A 25933-nucleotide genomic window follows, 5' to 3' on the forward strand; every position below is an offset into this window, starting at 1 on the left:
CTGTGAAGAAGTGGGAACATCAGCTCCTAGAGAAAGTTTAAAGGAAGCAGGATGTTACCTAGGCTGCAGCAACAGCCCATAGCCCCTGGACTCAAGGTGTCAATAAAAAGGTTAAGATAACCTGAAATGATTTTTACAATTTGTTACCACCACAGCAAGCACTGAGGAATGGAAACAGCAGTGGAAAATCATGGTGAATAATTTCCTGTTTGTAAATGCATGCGCCTCGTTCCTTCCCTGCTAACAGAAAAGATTATCCACAGAATAATCAGGATCTTTGTTCAAGGACTGCGATCTGATATTGCAGGAACACCGAATTCCCTCTGCAAAACCAACCTGGGCATTGCAGAGGTACTCAGAATTGAAAGATGTATGCTGGAGCATGAAATAAATTGGGTAAGAACATTGTTCACATGCATTCCAGCTTTCCACGTTGAATGGATGTCTGAATTCATTGAATTCTTATTGTTACAGACTGGAAATCCTGGTCTGTCCCGAACTGCTTCTACAAAGAAAACATTGTCACAAAGAAAACATTGTCAGATGTGAAAATAATGCATTAATTTTCCTACATAAAACTATCCGAAAACCAAAATATTGTCACTGGCCACAACTTCAGCAGTTTGTCCAGCTCAGGACTCCATTTCAACTAAAGTTTTATTCACTTATTCTTTTCTCCATATTAATATCAACTCTGCATATTCTTGGTATCCATTTAAATGTCCAAGTAATCTGACAAAAAAGAACGCTAAATAATTCTATTCAGTTTGTGCAGAGAACAATGACAGAGCCCAGCACTGTTTCCTGAAGCAGACGAGGAGAAGGAAATCACACCTTGTTTAACAGTGAGAAATCAAAATGAGAGGAAGTAAAAATCAAACCTAGCTGCATGTTTTAGAGGTGAGAATTCACACGGAACCCAGAGGTCTCCCGGTTTGGGATATATCTCACAATCAGTTCCTTTAGCAAAGGAGAATCCGACTGCCAGCAGACTTCCAGAGACAACACCCTGCTGTCTCATGAAACAATCGCATCCAGGTGAACAGACAGTGCTAATGATTAAAGCATAGTATATTATTCTTGTTCTACTGACAAGGAAATGGAGAAAAGACTAAAGTAGTTGAAATGACATACAAAGCTCCGTAACTAGTACAATATCTCAAACGGAAAGACCTAGAAGCACGGGTATCTGAAAATTTTGTTGAAATTCTAAGTTCTAGACCAACCTGACTCTCTAGGTTCAATATAAGCAGCACTCTCATTTAGCAAGCCAGAGACTGCTCCAAAGTGAACACAGAATAATTCAGAATATTCAAAAACAGAAAGATCAAATACTTTGAGTGTATGATTGAGAAATATTTTCTGATTTCTGTAGAAGGTAAATGTTATCAGAATTAAAACGATGGCATAAAGATTCATACAATTAATTAATTGTATTATTTTTAATGTATTAATGCAAGTGTGATTATTTCCTGTTAAATGACCACCTGGGAACACTTCTGAGCAGGCAAGAAAAACCTAAAACCAAACCCACCCGTTACAATATCTTTGTGCTCAGTGAGAAAAAAAACAAAAACCCCACCAACTTAAAAATACAATAACATTTAATAGTTTCCAATTGTTTTAACTTTCTCTAAACTGGACTTGAGTTATGTGTGGACTAAAAGGACAGCGTAAATTGGTTGTCCTAAGACAGGATCGCTGCACTCACAGAGAACGTGTGCCAGTTCTGAACACGTGTCTGCCTGCTGGGATCACACTTAGCCAGTGTTATCAGCAATGCCATCTGCAGGAACTGATGCTCATGTTCACACTCTGCGCTGTGTTTATGGCCTTTTAAAGACCATTAAACTTTTGACAAAGTACTCTGGCAACTGTTTAGTGTCCTGCTCCATGTGTAAGTGTAAACTCATCCTTGTAATTTAGGAGGGATTACAGAGCAGGTGCAGTTCAGATGATTTAACTCGCATCCATTTAATACCTATAAATCAGTCCTAGGGTCCTGGAATATGATTATCACTGATTGAGTCAGCAAAAGCTTTTATGAAAGCCTTGGTTGACATGCTGTTACAACCTCACACCTGCAGTTCTTAAGATGTTCCATTATGTCATCCCCCAGCCTGATTTATTTGATCATCTGGGTTAAAAATGCCTCTTAACGTTCTCACACCCTTTTTCCTAGAAAATAAAATTGATTCATTTGCTGATTTTTTTTTTCCGTGGTTTGGGATATTTCATGACAATCAATTGGAAGGGTCAGAGAAGTTTTACCAGAGTTTGCCTTGCGCTTTAAAGTTGGACTTTGCTTTGTACAACACTCTGGTATCCAGGTCAGAAATGTTTTGCTGTTTTGTGAGTTCTTGATTCCATTCTGAAACATGATTTCTGCTTCAATCCTCACTTTGGTTTTGCCCATTTTCACTTTTTTTTGTCTTTTCTTTTTCCTCTCTTTCTCTGGGTCATGTTATCCATTCCAATGCCAACAAAATCCTACTGGCTGACAGCTGTTGCTTATACACAGGTATGTTTTTCTTACTACTGCTGAAGTTTTTTCTTACTATCGAAGTGAATAACTTTGCAAACAAGATGTATTTAAAGTACAATGAATACCCTTTAAGATCAATGCTTGTGTGGATTAGCAAGTCCATAAGACTTTAAAAAAAAAAAAAAGCGTTCATGAACTGCAGACAATTCACTGTCTTGAAAATGAGAACTAAATGGAGTAAAAAGAGAAAATATTTATCCACCAGAAAGTTTCACTGGCTTTCAGGGCAGCACTTTTTCCTCCCGAGTTTTAAACCATTAAGAATGTCTATTGGAACCATCCCCTGTACTTAAAAGACCTGCAAATTCCTCTGAGAATGCTTATATTCCAAAGGTTTGTGTCTTCCAGCTAATTTGGTTTCTCTACCCTCCTTTCTAGATAATAGCAGCTGTCAAATATTTTCCCAGTTTGGATCCTTTCCCCGGACCACTAAATTGTATTGTGCCATCAATGCAGAAGAACCATTCGTTCTGCCAAGTATTGTTGGGATGGAGAAAAAGGCTGGCTATGCGCACTTTGATCTCATCCAGCTGCTTGCCTTGTTCTTTCCCAGGACAATCCTGAAGGTAAGTTTCCCTATATTAGGAGAGAAAATGATTTTTTTTTTTTCTAATCCTGATCCACGTTTGTAGTTAAATCCAGTGCTGCTGAATGTGTTTTGTTCTACGTTTTTTTGTTATAAATCCAAAATTGACTTTTTTGGTTTTGCTCAGCAGCTAAACTTTGATTTGAAGGTGAATTTAAGAGCTGACTTGCAGCTTTGTAAAAGGCTAAATCCCACATCTAAGCACCACTGTCCCAGATTCTCAGGCTACATGATATGTATAAATGCTGCATATTTAATAGAATATGCTCCTATATCATGGTAATTAAAGACTTGGGAGGAAAAATTTTGGTCCTTTTGGGAAATTCAATAAGTTTTCCCACTGTTTCAAGGAACCCGAAATGTTTATCTGTATCTGTGAGGTTGGGTTCATTATTTATTCACCATAAAATTCTTACATAGATCTCTAGTACAGAGTCTCTTTACGGCCATTCCCTTGTCCATCTCTTTTCCCCGTCTGACGTACAATTCATGATTTTCATAACTCAAGCAATATTGTATTATGCTTTCCTGAATTAGTCCTCTTAATGCCATGGACTATGGAGGTTTGAACGCGTTATGTTCCTGATTCCAAGAAGAAAGGACTGACTAGAAGGCAAAAGAAAAAGGAGCACAGAGGTAATGCAGTGGAAGAGGAACCTGGGTGAGGGAGATGGTATCTTTTCAGACGGTATAATTCCTCAGTGAGCACCTTCAGAGGAAGTCTGACAGCCCCAGGGAATGGAGGCAATGGGACTCAAAGCTATTTTTGTACATTTGAAGAGAACAATGTTCTATTTTAAACCAAGATAGAAAGAATTCAGTGAAAGTATAACAACTGGCAGTTAAGACGTAGCTTCTTAAGAATATTACTTCTGGCATCTCTCAACAAAATGCACTTCAACACAGTAGAGTTATGTTAATCTCAGTCTTCACAGGCTCCATGCATTAAAGACATGCATATGTACAGCTTAAAGGTTCCTTAAGCGAAAACGTCCACTAAAATGGTAGAAATTAGCCCCAGAACCCTCCAAGTCTAACAGCCTGTCATGCAGTTCTTCTATGGTATCATTCAACCAGATACAGCCTCATGTTTGCTGCCTGTGTTCTGATGTTTTTAGTTGATCAACTTCATTACCTTTGGATCTGAACTTTTGTGATAAGTACAAAAGTGTTAATTTTATTCTACAGGCTGGAGAGCAAAATCTTCTGTTTCTTGGGGATCATAATATACTCTCAACAGCCTCAGCTAGGACTTTATTTGTGAAGCTGGGTTTTAGGAGAGCCCTTAGATGATCTGTGTTAATAAAAAGCAGGGAGTCCATGGTCAGAAGCCTGAATGAGCCATATACTTTATTCCCTCTAGCTGACTGCTTTGCTCTACCACTAGGGACATGATGGGAATTTCCTATGATCTACAGCGGCTCTTTTTTTTTCCTTGCTTTTTGATCCAGTCTTAATTCCAGTGAAACATAACTCAGATGAGTATCACGATAACTAACTATTATAGTAGGAAGAGGGAATGCACCAGAGAAGACCATGAAAATGGGATGCAGATGTGGCAACATCACTGCTTCCCAAGAAAAGCAAACTACGTGCTTTGAGGTTTTCCCAAAGTATTTTCCTTTTCTGGGCAAATTGTGGGGGAGTCCTGTACAGGACAGGAGCAGATCTCTTCAGCGTGGAGATAAGGCACATGAAACAGAAATGAATCAGAGGGCCTGGATGACTCCTCGAGGAAGCGAGCCATCCCAATTCCGTCAAGATGCAGGGCTGATGCAGGGCACCGCCATGGCAGGAGAGAGGTCCTTTCAGGATCTGGTTGCCAGGGCTGGAGCAAGGAGGCCAGCTCCACTTCCAGACTGCTCTCAATACCAACTGGGAGCAATAAACTTCTGGAAAAAGCTCTCAGCTCAATCTTAAATGTTGCCAGCACTGCTGTATGCATACTGTGGTGCACTCTTCTAGGCCAACCCTTGCAGTGGGATGTAAAAAGGAGTTTGCATCCTACAGGCACTCTGAGGATTTTAGGTTTGGATCATTTTCCACAACTATTGTTAAAGTGATTGCTTCAATTAGAGATGTGGACACCAGTCTGGGAAGATGGGCGACAATAACAATTGATGGATTTCTTATGAGAGGGGTCTCTGCAAAACAGTTCTAGCAAATATATATATATATATATATAAAAAAAAAAAAGCAAACAAGGTCAAGGATATGGATATTCTTCATCTTACCAGGCATGACTGAAAGGTACTACTTTGCCCAGTGTCATTTAAGGTACTTCCTGTGCCCTAAAGTTCGTCCATTGCTTCCTATGAAGAAATGGGAAAGAATTCATGGTTCTAAGAACTGATCTTTGTGCGTGCTATCAATAGAGCCTTAGCATATTCTTTTGGCAGACACGCTGTGATTGGGGTATTTGGAAAGAGGTAGGTGGACACTGAACTTCAGGTTTTGCTGCAATCCACAACTGAGAAGTACAGCATGTTCTGGGCAATGACTATGCAAGGATGTACAATTAATTATTTCCAATTTTTTTCTGCAGACAGTTGTGCCTGTGGTTCATATGTCTGCTTGGATGTGGTAACTGTATTTGATGCTGATAGGAAGGCCCGAGCTCCACCAGAAAAAGGTGTCATCTGCATATGTATGAACTATGGCAAAGACAAATCCCAGCAGAAGCATTTACCTAAGCTTAGCCGAAAGCTGTTTTCTATAAGTAAACCCCAAAGTTCTTGGACTTTTTACTGTTGAAAATATAGATGAAATGAGCATTTAGCATGGCTTCCAACTCTCGCATGTGGCAAGCAACTCTGAATCTTGGGTTTTGGTGGGTTCAAATCTGGTCTGAACTTTTACAACAATAACACATTTGACCTCTTTAAATACTCACATTTTAATTTGTTAAAATAATTTTTAGGGGAAAAGGACAACAACAGATCCTATATTCTAATTTATAGGAGGGTGAACTTAAGCCAGACCTCTTAGCTTTGGTCAAACGCATGTATTTCAGTTTGTCAGACCATCAGACCAAGCATGGCCAGCCCAGTTGAGTCACAGGCAACGTTCAGACAAAGGGCTGCAGTTGCATCAACCCTTTCTAGTTTCTTGAGTAAGAAAAGCTGAATGTCACAGCTGTTACAGAGTATGTAAACTGCAGGCCCAGTTCCACCTGAAAGGGGCCATCAGCACAGTGGTTTAGCTCTGGACATTTACAATTTGTAGGAAGAACAGCAGAAATCCTTTGCAGGAAATGAGAACAGTGCCTGAACGCTATTGTCCCTGTACCAACCATGCTTCTTACTACTATGCTTGCTTACTTAACATGCCTTACTCTTTCCTTCACAGACTACTCCAATTCTAAATAATTCCTCCATAAGTATCTCAGACACATGGTCTCATTTCTGGCAGCCTCCACCGTGCTAAATTCTCTCTGGTGCCTGGAACAGCTGCTTGTTCCTCCAGCCTGGGCCTTTTAGATGTAAATAGTGTAATCCGACTTCAAGAGGCAAGGAAATATTAGCAGAATTTAATGTAAATATTGTATAAATCATCCCAAAATAGCATGGCCACGGGATGAGCCAAAGACACTAACAGAAAGTTAAACAGACTAAGTAAATACAGACTAAATATATTCCCCTCCTGGAATTGCCACTGGAATGATTCCAGGCAGGAAATAGGTTAAAATGCAGTCTTGTGGCAGTGATATTAAAAAGCCATTGGCCCACTTGGTGACATTTATAGTGAATTTTATGTACTCCATACATTCTTAATACATGCTGAGTTAAATATTATCAAATCTATAAAAAGATATGGAAAAATGTCTGTTTTCATACAGGCAGACAGTGCCCGGAACTCTCTTTGTGGGTTTTGTGTAAGAGAAGTGTTTGAAAGAAAATATGAAAGGGAAGAGAGAGGAAAAAAAAGTCTCCACACCCCAACTTTTGAAAACTGTTGCTTGCCCATTCAGCACCTAGAAGCCACCACATAGCAAGACAACAGAATTTCTAGGACACAAACCACAATGAGGACTAAGGAATAAAATACATTAATTCAGTCGCTTACATGTGCAAGTGGGGAAAAAAATAAAAATATCAGTTAAAGTGCCTAGTATGGGCCTGTGCAGCTTTTGATTCAGTGTGGTGTAAGTATAAAAGGATGTTTTTCTTGTATGGACTTTCTTCTACAAGTCCCAAGACACTAGTGTAGAAAACACAATTAATGACAGTTTTGTGCATCAGTACTGGAAGATAAAAAGATGTCCTGATTCACCCAGTGCAGTCCTGGAATCCAGACTCTTGTCTTGATGTCCCAAAGACCATTTTTCAAAAAGCTATTTTATCCCAAGTTTTACAAACGGGATGGGATTTCCATACCTCCCAGTCTCAGACTGTACCCGAAGCCAGCAGTAGCACCTCAGCCCCTGGACACCCTCCATAGCTCTGATACCCAGATGAATTCCGGTCAGAAGCCACAGGAAAAGTGCAACACACCTTGGCCCCATCAAGGAAACAAAGGTAAAGGCCTGCAGCCAGGACTCCAGCCTCCAGCAGATGCTCCAGCCTAAAAGGTACCAGCTGGCTCTGGACAGGCAGAGCCCATAGCCTCTCTAGCTGGATCTGTGCTGAAGATTTATATGCTAACATTTTCTTTACGAAAGGCTGGAGGGAGTCTGAGAAGGCGAGTGACTCCTGTTGTGCAATCCCTTCTCATGACAACTTCTGGAACAGCTGTGGCCAATTAACTAAAGATTTCTTTCTTTGCAGAAATATTCTTAACCTTCAGGGCAGCAGAGGAAAACGGTTGTGAAATATGGTGTGGGGCTGCACTATCCTCATAGTGACTTGCACTGCATGGTTCCCCCTGCTCCTTATGCCCCTTCGTCAGTCAGTGCCAGGGGTGACCACCAGTCCCTGGACGCCTCTGCCAGCCTTGCAATGGGTGGTTACAGGGTAAGGGGCTCCTCTCACCAGAGCTGACACAGATACAATTTCAAAACTCAATAGCCAAGGGACTTGAACACGGGAGGAAGCCCTTTCACTTCACAGGTTAGCTGAATGCTGTTCAGTCCCATGTATAAAGTGCCAGGGAGAAAGATCGAAAAAAAGCTAAGGGAGAATGAGAAGCGTGGAAGTAGCAAGTCCCGTTTAATCTCATTCAGTGTTTGGCAGCGCCAAGAAGTGGTAATACATGCAGCTGACTTCACTTGCTCCACACAAAATGAAGCTCAGTCAGAAAAATCTGTGGCAAGGTTTGCCAGCTGAAGGTCAATCAAAACATTACAGAGATTTTTCCTGACTGAGCATGTTGGTCTGGGTCAACCCCTAAAGCACCAACTCCTCTTTGCTTCAAGCAAACCAACAGATCACCTGCTCAGCACCTCTCCTGGCGAGGAGGCAGCCCTCTTGCTCACAAAACCAAACAGAACTTTGCTGGTTCAGACTTGCATCCGTGATAATGCAGTGTGGGCAGCTCTGTTCCTCCAAGAGCTGTTGTGACTGTGCAGCACCACAGAGCACTGCCCAGCAAAACTCCCGTTGACTCAAACAGCCTGGAACAAGCAGCATGTCCTCCACCCAGCTGTTAACTTGCTTATTGCTGAGACCCCAGGGTCTGGCAGAAAGCAGAGCAAGCCTTTCCAGCTCTTTTTGTATGCTCAGGTGCACCAGAGCACCAGGCTCCAACCCACCACCGCTGTCCCAAGCACAGTGGGCCCTGGTTTCTGACAGCTCTGCTCACGCAGTTCATCCCACCAATCCTTCCTTACTATTGTCCTCCCTCCCCAAATCTGCCGTGCAGCTCATAGCAAGCTACCAAGAGCAGAACCAATCTGTTGTAGAAGTATTCATCAGCCCCCAGAGCCGGGTGGCCATGGCAGAGAAGTTCACTAACTCACCCGATGGCTGTGTCAGCTTCTACCAGGAAATCCTCAGCTAACAGCAGCGTTGCCCAGAGGAAGTAACAAGGAGAAAGAAATAAGGAGCAAGCTGTTGTAATGCTGTGTGAGACCAGGAAGGAGCCAACATCCACATTTTTCTTTGAGAGGCACTACAAAACACACATAGGCAGAAAGCTAACACTGTAGAAAAAAGCAGGCTTAAGAGGCCTACACCATTTTCGAAGGTCAGCGGGAAGACGTGACCTGCACTCCCCAGGTCTACTAGCTTATGTTTAATTACCAATCTCCTTTTGAAAGTGCTGGGCCCACCACACCAATTGCTACATCTGCAGCAATTTAAGCTTTAATTCCTAGAGAACAATCTAGAGAGACACCTCCCTAGCTCTGTGCTGCTTCTGGAGCCTGGTGTCAGGCCCTGCACAACCTTGCTCTGTCTCTAGCACTTGCTCAGAAAGTAGCAGAGGTGTAGTAGGTCAGCTGGGAACCTGGAGCTTAGGAGCCCCCAAATTTTACTTCTTTACTTAGGTATTAAGGTTATTTTCCACAACCCAGTGAGCCCTGTGGAACTTTGGTATCTTTGGTGGCTTGCTCCAGGGTACCCTGGAGGACATAGGCCCTACTGAAGTTTTATTAAGCTACATAGGTGCGCACTGCCCAGCATAAAGTGCTTCTATTTAAAGCTGCTTAAGTGGTACCAGAATATACTTCAGGTGTGGTCACCTAAATCCACTGAGGTAAACCTCTGCTGTCTGAAGGTGTTCCCCATGAGTAACACGCTGCTTTGTCACATGGAGGGGACTGCACAGTTAAATATGTTCATAACCACGAAGCACTTGGTCAGGACAGTAATAGATGCAGTAAGAACATCAAACAGCTTTTTAATCTGCTCAGCTATTAGCAGAAATGGGTGTCAGTTACAAATTCCAGTTGTGTTTGATACAGGCTTATTTCTGCTTGGTAACTATCCTTTGTATAATTTCTGACACTGGTTATCTGCTACTTCTAAGGCAGTTTTGATATCTCCCCTTTCTTAGATTGTTTCCAGACCTCACACCAGGCTACTTCAAGGTAAATGCTGCAGCAGAAGCTAAAATTGTCCTTCACCTGAAAGCAGGTAAGCAAATCCAGGAGGTGGTAGAAGCATGCCTTAGTGGAACTAAAATTCTGTCCATTAGGGGGCTAAGATAGACTGTGAGCTTAACAAGCATGAGATCTGAAACCTCGAAGAAAATCTGAAACTTGATCTAGAGATCACAAATCGCTTTCCTGTATAGGTACTAAGTTCTGTTGTAGTGGATACTCCTTATCTAAACAAAAGGAAATAACAATGTGCATGGGGAATAGCTAGAGATGTTAATTAAAACAAAACAAAAACGTGACTTTTATTTCATCGTTGGAACAGCTCCTTCTCAAAAAGCATCAAACCTCTTTCTCTTTATTAGGTGTTGGGTTGATTTATTTTACTCTGCTTAAGCAAATTTAAACTCTTTTTCAGTTTTTGATTTCCTAGATATTTATCTCTTCTACTCCTTTTCGAGTATTTCCTATTAGATTTTTTCAATATTAATTTTAATAGATGGCTTCTACTAAGTGCCTTCCAAATTAAATCCAGCAGTATGATGTGCTTTGAGAAACAGCAAAAGAGAATACCATAGTAAGTTATTAAAATCTCATTTCTCTTTTATCTAGACTTGCAGCATTCAGTGAATAATAGAATCTTATACACCACAAAACTGCAGGCTACTGTGTATGTAAAAACCTGCCTCATTTGGCAAAACACTGTAAATTTCTAAGTTAGAACTAATTAATCTGAAGTGTGTTTCTACAGCATGGAGATTTCAGATGATTTCAGAGCACTGAAATTAGAACATTTTGCCATTAGCTTCAGTGGTCAGACTGAATCAGAAATGAAAATAGCTCTTTGACACATTTCCTACAACAGATTTTGGTAGCAGGTAGTGCTTTACACTGAGTGTCTAGAATGAAGCCTGAACTTTCACTTCTATCTAGATTTCCTAAAACTGTGTTCAAGTGGACAAGGAAACTGAAACAGCAATAGGAAAATATAGGAAATAATGAAGTTCTAGGAAAAAAAATTACACTCTGCCTATAAATCAAATATAGCCACAAAAACAATATGAAATTTTTTTTCTACCTTCTGCATTAGGCTTTTCACAAGGTCTTTAATGAAAAAAACAAAGCCAAAACCAGATGTGTACATCACTGTTAGAACTTCCATCTAAATCCCAGCACCAGTTCTCCCCAGAGATCACCTCCAACACAGGGAAAGGTATAATTTTTCACAACTCGGCTTGACTTTATCTTCAAAGCAGCCAAAAGTGTGTGCTGGGTTGGATTTTTTCAACATCGACGCTGTTTGAGCCAAGAAATGTTTCCAAAGGCTGATGCTTGAATTCACCAGGCAGGGACCAGCACTGATTAAGAGTTGGTCACACTGTTCCTAACTCTGCTGCTGACATTATATAAATTGGGGCAAGTCATTTCCCATGTGTGCCCAAGCCAAGCTATTACTTGGAAGCTCTTTGAGACTAATTTATACAGAAACTAATATTACGCATCCCGACTACTGTTGAATCAAACAAATGAAATGAATCAGTGTAAGTTCTTCAGAACTGCACCATACCAATTGGTATAAGCTGTTACTGTGTTAGGGTCTGTTTTCAGATGTGTGAGTGCTGGCAAAAGGAATTTGAATGGAGCAATGAAGTCGCACACAAATCTTTGGAACACTCAGTTTTCTCAGAAATGTAAATAACACTATGAAGCACCACATGGGATATGTAAGATGATTTAATAATAATAAATTTATTAAGTGGCAAGAAGCCACTCTGCTTTGTAAACGGATTTTACTCAATCACAGCCCCCCATTTTTTTCCTCATTTAACATGAATACATTCTGTAATTTGAACGTGAAAGATTTATGTAGAGATATGCTCTGGATCACTTACAGATTTTACTGGTCAGAAATACATTACACATGCGGAAACAGCACCGTATTAAGACTAAAGGCCTTTTCTCATTATATCTCCTTTACTAAGTTAAATTGTCATTGAATATACCAAAACTAGTTTTCTTTTCCTTATCCTGTGTTCAGAGATGTAGTGGGGCCTGCAGAAACATCTGATAAAACCTCATGTAAAATAAGTAATTCAGAAGGCTTTGTAAGCAAGAACTGCAGCTGCTTCTTCAGAATAGAGAGAGCTTCTCATGCATTAATGCACTTAGTTTGGTTTTGTGAGGTGCTCAGAGGAAGATGTGCCTTCCTCCTGGTACAGTTAGCTGAGCCTGGAGTCTGCACCACTGATACTGTTCAGCAACTGCTTGCACCAATAATTTAAAAAAACACTAACAAAAAAGAATCAGGCTGTTTTTATCAGAAACAAGTAATAAATCTTATCATGATAGTAAAAAAAAAATGGCAATTTCTGACGTGACATTTTCATTGCTTGAAAACAAATCAGTGCAAAGTGAGGTAACACATGCACCCCGTCACATAGGGCTGGGGGCGCATTATATCAGGCGCCGCCTTTTGGAATCCCTCTCCATATCCTCAGGGGGAGAGTCTCCATTGCACCCTAGAGGGGACACCATGTTTAGCAAAGGGTCTTCAGATGCCCCTCCAAACAGGGACAGCAACAAAGCCACGCCATAGCCAGTAGCTCGTTCACCCTGGAAAACACAAAACAATTCACATTTCAGATTGTATAATATGGGCTGGTTTAATTTAGCTACTCATCAAAAGCATTGACAGCACATGGACATAAATACTTGGAGACACTGTCAGCCTGCTTGACTTACGCTTCTGTATCCTTACTGCTATTACAATCTTTCCCTGTTAGATTAAACCAACACATCAGTTGATTCACAAAAACAGAGCTCATACTGACTTGAGGATGGACTTATGCTAGCATTCTTCAAGGCAGAGAATGTTCCATCCAACAGGACCATGGATTTGGAGCATGAGCTGAATAAGATGGGTTTAAAACAAAGGTGGGTTGGGGGATGAGGAATAAATTGGCAAATTTTTTTTAGGGGAAAAAATCGCACATGTTCCATCCAACAGAGGAACAACCCCAAGAGCAAATAAATGTTTTGTGTGAGGGAGGTGGGTAAAATGTCAGAAGTCCTATGAACATACTCACCGCATGAACAGGGGCAGCAATGTCTACGTGGACCCAGACTCCAGGCCAGTCGAAACCGATGTGAGAAGCGATGAAGAGCCCAGCACAGGAACTTGGAGTATTGTCTCGGTCCTGTAGAAACAGTAAAAATACAGTTGGTCTTGCAAGAAAAGAAAATGTCAATGTTGTCTTCTTGACTATACAAAAGACAGTTGTGCAAATCTAATTCAAAGCTTAATGGATGGCTATAAACCCAGTCTTTAGTCATGTATACTGTAAATGCATTGAGTTAATTCCTGGGTAGGAATCTGGTCCTACTTTTTTCGTCTTCTGCCCAAACTCATTTCTGCAGTGTTTTTGGAACTTACTGCACACTGTAACTCTCAAATTCTGCAAAAGCAGCTGCAGAAATCCCTGAGGTCTCTGTCCTCAATTTCCTGTTTTTTCCATTCCCAGTTACTGTCTCCAATGGTTATATACGATCTGAGGAATGCTTGATTTTATTTCTTAAAAGGTCTCCATCCAGGAATTTAGCATTCATCTTAAGGTTATGTTTAAAAGGCAAGCAGCCCATAGATAACTTTGCAGCAGGCTACCCTGTTTAAAATGGATGCTAAATATCAGTGGAGTGGCATTTAACTTGCAAAATCCCCTATTAAATGGTCTTTGAGGTCCTAATATGATCCATTTCTAAAAGATTACAACCCACAGGAAGAACTTTCAGGCAGCTATCAACAGATGAACACGTGATCCAGAATACACATAGGAGCATATTTTTATCTAATAACAGAAATGTGAAGAAAAAAATCTTACTGCAACAGAGTTCTTCATATCAGCTACAGCAGAGGTAAATTCACTGAAGTGGAGCTCAGGGCAATACACAAGAGGATGGACCAGGTCTCCACAGTTCCTGCCAGCTTTAACACATGCTTTTTCCCACTCCTCGTTATTGGTAAGGACAGCAGCATGATACTTTCCTGTAGCAATTCCCTAATGAGATATACAACAAAATCAGGAAGGATTCACCCTGACAGTGCTGCATAGGATAGTTCTGTACTCTCGGCATGAATAGCTGCTTTCCATCTAACAGAACCACCAAGAAAAAAAAGACATCTTAAAAGTACTTGACAAAAGAAGGTAGTGCTACAAACAGAGACAAAGACATTGCAGCTACGGCCATATCTCTTAAAATTGTACATATAATGCACAGACACTAGAAGGATGTACCCCCTGTCCACTAGCAGGTCTGTATCAGTACCTGAGCTCCAGTAAGAGTCGCCATATCAAGAATGATATCAGCTCCAAGATCTTTGCATGCGTAAGCTACTCCATCAGCCAGTATTAGCCTCCCTTCTGCATCAGTGTTATTGATTTCCACAGTTCTAGAAAGAAAAGAGGGCATTTAATACAACAATACTTCAGATTGCAAGTTAAGACACATCTGACTAGAACACTGGGTTAGAAAGCAGACTCAAACCTTATGTACTTTCTTACTTGACTCTGCAAAACTGCACTGCTACATATTCCACTGTTGTAAGCATCCAGACAGAACAAACCTGGAAAACTGTAATAATAGTACTGTCGGCACGGTACTGTCACTACCTGTCAGGCCTGTATAATGCCCAGCATGTCTGGCTGGAATTTTATTAATTACTGCTTTCCACTAAGTACCACACTTGGTTTAAAACCACAAGAGATTCTTAGACAGTCCAAGCCTGCCTCTGCAACTGAGACAGTACAGACTACAGATGGTCACAGAAAATTGGTCGTACTGGAACAAACACAGGAACCTGAGTGCTTTAAGGAAACTTCATCTCATGACAGATGATACGTATCTTGATATGCACTTACATACCACACAGGTCACTCTAAGCACACAGAAAACTCGCTATTATGGCCATCTGAAATCCTATTAGCAATCCTTAGGGAAGCTGTTGAGGTTCACGATCTATACAGTACTCAGACAAATAGAACCAAAGATTGTTTCCTCTCAATGTTTCTGGGAAAGATACAGACACAAACTTACTTTCCAGAGTAAAGAACATGAATGTCATCAGGTCTTGTTGCACGTGGTCCAACTGCATTCTCGGCCAAACAAAAAACAGCATGAAGATTGTCTTTAAAACCCTGTAATAACAATAGGAGAGAAATGGGTTTCAATTCACACCAAGCTTATTTATTTGGACTGAAATCAACATGGGATTACGATTTTATGGCAGCAATGCCACTAATTACATAGGAAATCTACGATAAATGTCTTATCTTGTAGCTGAGGACAAAAGTTACAGAAAGCAGGCAAGGAGAAAACATGCAATCCTGGCTTTAGAGTTCTGAACTCACCAGAAAACTGCTGGGCTCACCAAAAACACCCGTTAAGTCACAGAACTACAGTACCCCTGAATGAAATCAGCTGAATACATCTCCAAAGATGTGGTACTTTAATTTCAGTACAACTCCAACATAGACTCACAACAGAGATGTGAACTTTATAACCCCTTCACCTTTCATAGTCAGAAAGGAAAGATCCAAGTAACAGATGCTTTGATCATGACAATTAGAAAGGTTTGTGACAGCATGTTACACAGCCAGTCAGGATGCCTGGGATTATTTTCCAAACCCTGTTTTTTTCCACTGCTTTTATTTAGTTTCCAATAACAACAAAGACACAATTGGGGCCACCTGAGAAACTGAGCTCCTTCCCATCAGAGAAACTGAGCTCCTTCCCATCACATCTTCAGCATTGCAGGAGAGCTTACAGTACTAATGGAAAAAGATGGAAATAATAAATGCTAATATGCAGCCATTTGTGAACTCTACACTTTCCTAAAAAAACAACCCCAGATGAACAGATTCCATCTCTGATAATTTTGCTGGAAAGCAACTTTGACCATGGCAACCCTGGAACATGGTACTCCTCCACGTCTCAGTGGATCTATCAACTGCCAGCAATGCAGCTTGCTGCCCAGAATCAAGCCTGGAACACACGTAAGATACATACTACCAGTACCTACCTTCTCTCTTTACATGTGAAAGTAAAAATTATCCATGGCTAGTATTAGTTGTTTTCCATTTTTAATTTTTTTTATAAATATAAAATTCCTGCTACGAAGGACACAGCATTTTCAAACTCTTCTTACCCCTTAACCTTCTCTTTTCTACCAGATCCCATCTAGTTTACTTTGGTTGAAAATCAAGGACTTATATAGTTATGGATATTTTAAAATGTTAAGATTTTGTTTGTACAATGACTGTATTATGTGGAGAGATCCTACGAACACAAAGGGAGGCAGCAGCACTTAACAAATAAAAGCATCGTTCCTCCTCAACTGGGATAGCTAGCCTTAAAAACACCAAACTCCTAGGGAAAACAGGCTCAGTTTTACTGTGAATCTCTTGATAAAAGTCCTGTAGCCAAAGTAATGTGGGCTTGCTGAATCAGCCCATGTTCTGAAGTCCAAAGGAGAAACGCATCAATCAAAAACTTTCAAAAATAACACGCAACCTCTAGAAACCATAAAATAACTTTACAGCTGCTAGTCCAGCCAGTGGGAAAACAGCATTGTAGATGAGATACCCTTCCATCTACGATCCTTTCCTCTTCCAAAATTGTCTGCAACAAAAAAACACTCTATTAAGAATCTCTTACTGAATTGCACCAAATTTTCCTCCTCCAATTGGGAGATGCGGTTAATCTACTGTCAAAAAACATAAACCTACTTCTGCTATCAACTGCCTTTTACTGAATCTCATCCTGCAGCTTTTTAAAAGCAGGATTCCCTACGTTAACATGCAGGAGGTGAAAGGATTTAGAAAATGTATTTTCTCTTCTTCCTTGTGTTGGAAAGCTCACAATGGATAAAATGCATTTCTGAAGGAAAAAATCACTCACTCGTGTTTGCTATCCAAAGGCTTTTAAAATCACATTGTAAAATTGTTGAACGGCATGTAGGCAGATGGTATTTTCTGAAGATGGATAATAACCTTTGCCCCTCTTCCTACTGAGCTTTCTATCCAACAGAAGTTTAAGCTTCAGTCTTTTTGACAAAGTGCAGCCAATTTAAACCTCTTCCAGATTTATATTATTCTTAAGAGCATTAAAAAAAAAAAGGTCTTGAAACAGTAACAAAGACAAATTATTTCCACTGCCTACCTGAATACATTTTCTGCAAGGATTTAATTAACAAGTCTTCTTGCACGGGGTTGTAATATTAAGCAGTGATAACATTCTCTTGTTTTTACATTCGAAGGCACAGACTTCTTGTGAGGTATGACAGCCTCTTCAGGCTCAGTTTGTCCAAACATATTACTACCAGTTTATTCATTCATGTATATGAAATAACTGATGACTTACATTCACAGCTACTGGGATTGTGAACGCAACTTGCCAGTGCAGATAATTACATGCACACATACTTCTGAAACAAGGACTGAATCACTGAATGTACCACATGCATGACTTTCCCAGACTCTCCCAAAGCACTGTAGAAGTTCTAGCTTTTGTTCCTTGCAAACACGTGATCTAACTTTCTGAAGAACTTTGTTATGAAAACCTAGCAGTTTTTCTATGATGCTGCTCAGAAATGTGTTTTCAATTTTAAGTCTCTGCAGATAACTGAAGTTAACAATTCTTCCACATCAAACATATTGCTAAGGCCAAGGCACAGAGCTAAACTGTTGAGAAATGGGAATTTGGCAATGATCATCCCCTGGACAAAGCTTCCATCAGATCTATGCATTAATCTGCAGCAGTGCAAGTTCTTTGAACTTTGGATACTCCTTGGAGGCAACAGCTGCTCTGTCAGCAAGACTCAGTGACTGAATTTGTGGAGAGGGCAGAGTTTTATTGGCAGCAGCTACTTCATCTCCCCAGTTCATATTGTTAAAGCATAACGTACTTTCAAAAAATTCTTCATATTTCAATGCTTGGCTTCTTCTCAGCTCCCCTACTACTTTCTGACCACAGGAGCCCAACAAGCAGCTCCTGATGAGACTAGAACTGCCACTTCCCTAGTAGGTTAATATTAGAACTGGCACAGGATGTGGAATATGGATAGACTTCATACCCTGAGTTGCTCATCCCTTTCTTTGCTAAGGGGACAACAGTTGCCCCAAATCCCAAAGCTTAAACAAAAGCTTTATACCTGGATAACTCAGGTATGAATCTGATTCAAGGAACTACAGTCAACTCAATCCTCAGAACAGACCCTGAAGCTCAACAAAGACTCATAAGGAAAAATTAGCACGTGAGCAACTTCTCACAATTCCCAAGATACCAGCAAAGATTTGAAATGCTTTCCTGAAATAGCACAAAGAGCAGAGTGGCCCAAGATCACTAAAGGCAGTGGCAGGTCAGAACTTTAGGATTAGGCTGACCCTCATATCTGGGAATATATCCAAAAGCCAGCCTGCTCCTTGCCAATGCTGGGCTACATGATATCAATTAACACATTTTACTTACTTGCTTTACAGTGGCTTTGAAGGCACCCAAAATAGCAGCTGCTCCACCACAGTCTCGCTTCATGCCAGGCATAGTAGTCTATTTAAAAAGAGAGAGAGAGATTTTTTTAAAAAAAGAAAATTTATGATTTGAGTTTCAAAGTGCATCCTGATAAAACTAGTATTTCTGATGCTTCTACAACTCTGCTTTTGACAGTACCATAACAAACGCAAGGAACACATGCACGTCTACTTTTTAGTGGATCTTGCCTTAGAACTGGAAAATACTAAACCTCTACTGCTAGTTTGTTAGAAAAAAGAAAAACATTGATTACAAGACATGCATTGAAGTCACCTCAAATGGGTTTTGGATCTTTCCCCAAAATCAGAAATGAAACATCTTTGTTTCTCACTTTCTGCTAGCAGTGTGCCATACTTAAAGGGCAAAATACCCAGTAGCTCTGTAAAATGTTCCTTAAATTCTATATGGTCTTTTCTCATGGTATTTTGTGTCTGCACAGATGACGGTAAATCAAGTGTTTACTCAAAGAGATACTCTTTGGTTTCTGTGAACATTAACAGAATTATTTCCGTAAGGAAACAACACAGTAAGCAAAGAGAGCAGAAGTGTTTATGTACCTTTCCCTTAATGCTGAGTCCTCCAGTATCATACACAATACCTTTGCCCACCCATGCAATGGTCTGTGTAGCACCATCTGGAGTATGACTGAGAACTGCTAGGGCTGGAGGATGCAGAGCTGCCTTGCCAACCCCGTAGATACCTGGAAAACAAGACAATTAAGCCACAATTAAGCAAGAAAGACTGCAAAAAGCAATCTCTGGCTATATCTTGGAATACTGTGGGCTATAAAACTGTTTCAGAAATGCATAAATAAAATATCACAATGGAGACAATGCAATATTCCTATTAACTGCTAGGAAAAAAGTGGAATTTTCAACAAGATATACCTCCAAAGCCTCTCTCCTTCAGCTCCTCATCTCGAATAATGGTAGGAGTAATCCCAAGATCCTTGCCAACTTTTTTGATTTCCTTCATCATTAAAAGAAAAAGGACAATGTCAGTCAGTCAGTCATCAGGACACATTTGTGTCATAAAACCCACATGCGGGTTTTATATGATTTTGCAAGTACACACATACATTCACTATTTTGGGACTGACGCTGGTTTCCAATGGTCTAATTTCACTGACACCCTTGATTATTTAGTATTGCATGAAATGCAAATCTGACCTTTAAGCTCTGCCAGGAAGAGAAATCTTCATAGGTAAAAGCCAGCTGTTCACTCTACTGAACCACGATGAAATAGGGCAGAAATATTTTCACTCTCAACAGCTTTCCAGATTTTGATTTGCAAGCATGTCAACTTCTGTCCCATAATTTCAGAAACTTACCACCATAGGGCTTAAGAAAGCACTAGCACTGGCAAAGGAGCCAGTGTCATCACCTCTTCTGACTCCCGGTTCCTTACACCAAGCATTACACTAACTCCTTCCAACTTTGGTAACTTGTCCTAAATATTAACGGCTAAAGAAATAGCATGAGCATCCTTGAATAGGTTGTTTAATGCATCTCCTACACTGACAAAGAGGTTTTGCTCAGAGATAGGAACACTAGTTCTTTATTGCTGTAGTCAAGACTTCCGACATGTAACTCCTGCTCATCAGCTGTGTTACCCACCTCCAGGAAGTTATCTGTGTTCATCTCATTGCAAGGGGTGTCCACGATTCGAGCAGCCAGTCTGACTCCTTCTGTAGCGCTTGCCAGGCACTATAAAAAGAAGCGAAGACACTTAAGAACTGGCCTTGCTTTAGGTGGTTTTCTGCATAACTTTGCACCTAGTCCTAAGCAGCCTACACTGGATGTAGGATTTCTGTGGAGCACAATAATGCCTAACTGCAACTGGTCGCAGGTAGCTGAGCAGTACTAACTAATGCCAACCAAGCTAACTTATTTTCCACGCGTGTTAAACAGAAGATATTTTTTCCTATGCTCTGATTTCTAAGCAACTGGATTCCTTCCAGTGAATTGATTCTGCAAAATTAGTAGCGTTCTCCACTTTAAAAGCAAGACCAAGAATGCAGAGCAAGGTGGAGGGCTGGAAAGACAAGATAAAACAAATTCAGGAAACCACAATGAACTTGTAGTCTACTTGGGCTGGAAACCTGCAGCAATTACATAATGTACAACATGTTTTAATACAGCAGGCAGAATGGTTCAGTGCAACAGAGATTAATACCATAAGACGTTCTATATGGCAGGCACATGGGGAAGGTGAAACATGAGCTATCTGTGTGAAACATGCAGGCATCGACTACCTCGCTCCTGTGGCAGAACTGACCGCCCTTCACCTGGACCGAGAGAAGACGTACCTACCCAAGAGTGGACTGAATCAAAATGGCCCACAGCAAGCACGCTGAGGCTGTTCCCTTAAAGAAGCATCCTCCTGGCAAAAAGGACAATGGAGGCACCAGAGGCTAAGCTTTAACTTTCAGCTCCTGGGAACCAACAACTTGAAGCAAAAAAGACCAGGTGGAAGGGAACTCTGTTCAAGTTTTCCAGTAGCCACACTACACCAAAGACCACACACACAGCAGAAGGGTGAGTCAAGATGGGTTTCAAAAGAATCTGATGTGTTGGCTAGTTATTTGTGCTGAGGTATCCGAAGTTTGGCTTGGCCAGACTGGCCTAAGGACTCTATATATTCTGTATCCCAGCAGACTCATAAACCTTGGCTTGTTTTGGAGTGGTGCCTGATTCCCTACAATTACTTTGATTGCTTTACTTCCCCTAAAGGGATAAGAACCTCCTCAGGAGCCAGACTAAGCTGGGAGTGATTCACCACTAGGGTCATGCAGGTAAAAGGAGGTGCTCTAACCTAAACGACAAGTCCAAGGGAATCAATACGACACTCACAGAAATAAGCTGTGCCTGCCTTTGGCTTCCAGGCTACTGAAGAGAACCAGGAAAACAACAATCTTTAGTAATTGCCCTATAAAACTGTGACAATCCCTGCTAGACCTCACCATAAAATACCATGGACAATGCAGTAGGTGCGGAATATGGCAGCATGCCTAGGGAGAGGTTTAGCTAAAAAATGCTACCACATGCCTCCTCCACGCTCTACACTAGCTGTCTGGTGCTGGTTGAATTTAAGGGGGGAAAACTTAGCTTGGAGGAAGCCAGCGGTTGTTTTGGCATTGACATCAAAGGGAAGAATGGGAGAAAGAATTTTTTTTTTTTTAAAGAAAGAAATCTTTTTTATTATTATTATTTTGGGGTAAGGGAAAATTCAATGATCAACTGTTGTACTCATAATCCATCTCTCTCACTTTCCTGAAGGCTGGTCTGGCATCATTTGCTGTATCCAACTCATTTAGTAGAATAAGAGCAAAGTATGCAGTAAAAGTTACAGAAGGAAAAAAACCACTAAAGCTGCAATTCTGCGAATTTCAGATGTAGCAACAGTCTCCTCAATCAGATCACAGTGTCATCGTGCACTGAAATACAGATCTGGAGCACTGACCTGGAAGTTGCCTAACAGCTCAAGTTCAAAACTTGGAATAGCTTTTAAGTTAGGGTCTTGAAGATTAATGGCCTACAATAGTAAAGGTTACCTGATGTGTAGTTTCCTCTCTAAAGTAGTCAGGTGCAAGGGAAACGATCTTTGACTACCTGCTACTGAAAGACGACTTAGACAAACACTGAAGTGTTATGTATAGCTCATCCCCAAGCTAGAGCATTTCTTCAGGGGTTTTCCTTCTGGCTACAGTTTTTTTTTTTTTTTTTATAAAAACTCAGCCAAAGAGGTACATCACACAAATATCAGAAGCCACACATGATCCCAGAATAAACAAATTTTTAGTGACATCAGTGTGATACTCACCTGCACAACCACAGATTGTGCCCAAATAAAAGAGAGCAGCCCACACACTGAAGGTAACAATATTAAACACTAATACCCTACTATTTGCATCTATGATAAATGTGAGAAAAGAGGAATCTCTGTTTTACTTGCTTGGTGTTTTTCACCCCTGAAACGTACACTCTAAATAACATCTTCAGCCTTTGCTGCAATAATATGTTCAATATTTTTACTCACGCATGCTCTGAACTGAACAATTTCAAGGAACCTTGATCTAGAATTTCTTACTTTAGATACAACACCTACGCCGTACGTAGCCTGAGGTACACATCTGTGCATGCGACAAACTGAATAAAATAAAAAAAGATTTCAGAGAATAATGAAAACAACTGATCACAAGGGGAAGGGGGGAACAAAAGCCTACTTTAAGCGTTGCCACTTCTATTGGTCCATTGTTTTGTCCAACCAGGAAAAACTCGACCGTTACAGTTTTCTTCTCTGTGCGTCTTGATGCACTTGACCGATGTGTAAACAGTGGGAAAGCCCTGGCCAACGCACAAGCAGAAGCGAAAACTTCAGACCGCTCACAGACCATCTGAAACAACAGCCAGTAGAGAACCAAGTCAGGTAACATCAGGGACATGAAGACTACATTTAGAAAGATTAATTAATTGGGAAAGAGGAAAAGAACTGATGTCTGAACGGAGACACACTCACACGTTGCACTTTGCTTGGGTGGGGGAGCAGTACAAACAGCACCAAACTGAACTCACTCAGTTCAGTTCCCATACAGAAATGAACTACATTGCTGGACCTGACTGTGTAGGAATTAATTGTCCTTATAAGGGAACTAGACTGCTTTAATTATACTTGTCTAATTAACACTGGTTAGCCTATGGATTGAGACAAAAAAGCAAGGGAACCATCAGTATGTGTTCAAAACAAATAAAACAATGAGAGTAATGATATGAGAATGTGGTTAAAATCAACCCAAACCTTTTTAACATATAAAATATTTTTCTGAAGTTCATTACAGAAATTACCAATGGAAAGAAGTTTTAGTTAAACATCTCCACATTTAACTACAAGGGAAAAAATATGAGTAGAATTAATATTCTTGCAAATAAGTTTTCCAGGTGAAGAGTATAATTAGATTTTGTTATTGACACCGACTATATGAGCTTTCTGTAGAAAGCTAGAACTCTGGATTAATCTGGAGAAGCCATAGAAAGAAAAACCACCAAATTCATCAGGCTCATGCAGAAGATGACCAAAGTAGTGCAAGACCTTTTCCTGCACAGGATTTGTGCTGGAGTACTAGTTTACATTAAGATTTCTAAAACTTATTGACTAATTTGAGTCACCTAAAACTGGCTATCCAATATAGACATAGCACTCTGTATGCAGTCCACGTCAATCTTCTAAAGCACGATATGTACCATGTGCTAATGCCTTAAATATTTTTTCAAATAAATCCACTGCTGGTTCCCTTTGCATGGACGTTACTGGTTGAAAACATTCCATACATATCCATCCTTAATTCCTTCCAACTGTTTGAGCATGCATAAGCTATTATACTTAAGTCTTGTTTACGCTCCAGAGCAAAACCATTTATAAATGCTGGTATAATTATACTGGTAACACTCATCCACCTCTTGTCTCCTTGGATACAGCTAAAATCCTGAAAAGTCAACAAAATACTAGACATTTCACCAGAAACGTTTTCCAACAGCCACTTACAACAATACATCTGTTGACACCTCCTGGAAGACAGTTTCTGACCAGGCGGGTGATGAACTGAGCTGCAGATGGACTATTGTGTCGGCTGACCCTGGAAGGCAACGCGGCCACAGTGGCGTAATTCAGGTAGAGAGGACAGCTGTCGGTAGGGTTTGGATTCAGAGTGCTTAAAGCAGACTGCCATATCTGAGGAGAAAAAAAAGAATTAAAAAAGAAAGAACTGTATCAGACTTTGTTTCCAATACCTAAAATCCTTTATTTAAGAATGCCTCAACATAGTTGGAATGAGACGGAAAGACATTATGCACACCCTTTTAAATGCAATAACCTCTATGACAGTAAAGAGGCAGGAAATATGATGAACCTGTTTATTAATCAGAAAATACAAATGTGCTTTCCATTACAAGTGTCTCTTAAGCCACATGAATTATAATTTAAAAACACACCATTAATGCACAGGCTGCTTCAGACCCTTTTAAGTTAAGACCATTTTGCTACTGATAAATAGATGGACTGATTTACTGGTCCCGTGTTATTCTTTCATACAGCAATTTAATTAAAAACAAAAAAGAAGGCTAGATATTGTCATAAGAGACTCGAGAGCCCAACAAATAAAACTGCCAAGCATCTAGCAACCTAAAAGCCGCGATGCAAAACATCTATCGTTTTGCCACAAGCCATCAACACCATCTAAATAAAAATAGATCCACATACTCCCCAGCAGTAGCTGAAAGCAGGGGAGGAGGAAAGAGATGCGATATCTTTCACCCCTTGCAGGCAGCCAGGCTTAGTCTCCAGCTTGCCACCTGCCACCTAAGAACGTGTATTTCGAGAATTATTTTAATTGCAGTCAGCAGCTTGTCATCTGGGAGGAATGCAAAGCACTTTTCACCCGTCAAAGCGGGTAAAAGGTAAGAGCCGTACGCTTTAAGGGGCAGCGCTGCCCACAGCTCCAGCGACAGGCTCCGGCCACAACCCGGGGCTGCCCCAGGGCCTCGGGGACACCCTGCAGCACCGAGGCGAGCGGGCCCCCGACGGGTTTCGCTTTTCATTTTTCCGTAAGGGCCCCCTCGGGGTGATTTTAGGGCACCGCTCAGCCGGGTAAAGCAAAGCCCCTTCCCGCTCCCGAGGCCGTGCAAAGCCGGGTTTCCCCCGAGCAAGGCCCGGCAGGCCCCGGCCCCTCACCGCGGCAGGCCCCGGAGCCGCAGCCGGGCGGTCCCCAGCCCCCGGGACGGGTCCGCAGCCCCCCGGGGAGCGCCCCGAGGCCGCCCGGCCGCAGCCCCGGCACGGCGCGGGGAGCACCACGAGGCCGGGCCGGGCCGGGCCGGGGAGAGGCGGCCTCGGGAGGGGCCGCGGGCAGCCGGGGGAGGCGGCGGCGGGGCGGCGGTGACGGAGGGGCGGCGGCGGTGGTGGTGTGTGGGTGTGGGGGGAGGGTCCGCGCTCCCCCAGCCCGGCCTCACCTCCTCGGTGACCCGCGGCTGCAGCTTGCCCCGCAGCTGGGCCCAGGGCAGGCGGTGCAGGTTGTGGAGCTGGCCCAGGACGAGCAGCGGGCGGCTCTGCGGGTCCGCCTCGCCGGCGCTGGCCTGGAACTCCAGCTGCACGTTCGCCATCTTCCTGCCCGCCGCCCGGCACGGCCCGGCCCGGCCCGGCCCGTCCGCACGGCTCCGCCCCACCGCCCAGCGCCGGCTCGGCGGGGCGGGCA

At 41.7% G+C, this 25933-nt stretch overlaps 1 protein-coding gene and 1 long non-coding RNA gene across 2 annotated transcripts; one reads left to right on the forward strand and one right to left on the reverse strand.

Annotated features, from left to right (window-relative positions):
- The first annotated feature begins 1679 nt into the window (after positions 1-1679).
- LOC308178603 lies at positions 1680-5825 on the forward strand. The gene is made up of 4 exons (XR_013939847.1): positions 1680-2521; positions 2924-3111; positions 3669-3767; positions 5677-5825. It is a non-coding gene; the product is annotated as an uncharacterized lncRNA (long non-coding RNA).
- Positions 5826-11825: 6000 nt separating this feature from the next.
- NPEPL1 (aminopeptidase like 1) lies at positions 11826-25933 on the reverse strand. Its single transcript, XM_080558156.1, has 12 exons — positions 25692-25933; positions 24232-24417; positions 22916-23086; positions 20307-20396; positions 19578-19659; positions 19248-19390; positions 18631-18708; positions 15199-15299; positions 14431-14554; positions 13986-14162; positions 13194-13304; positions 11826-12720 (listed from the first exon to the last, which is right to left on the reverse strand). Exons 1-12 carry the CDS (start codon positions 25839-25841, stop codon positions 12562-12564), a joined length of 1572 nt encoding a protein of 523 aa, XP_080414282.1. The 5' UTR covers positions 25842-25933; the 3' UTR covers positions 11826-12561.

This window comes from Anser brachyrhynchus (genome assembly GCF_964034855.1).
Source record: "Anser brachyrhynchus genome assembly, chromosome: 16".
NCBI lineage: Eukaryota > Metazoa > Chordata > Aves > Anseriformes > Anatidae > Anser > Anser brachyrhynchus.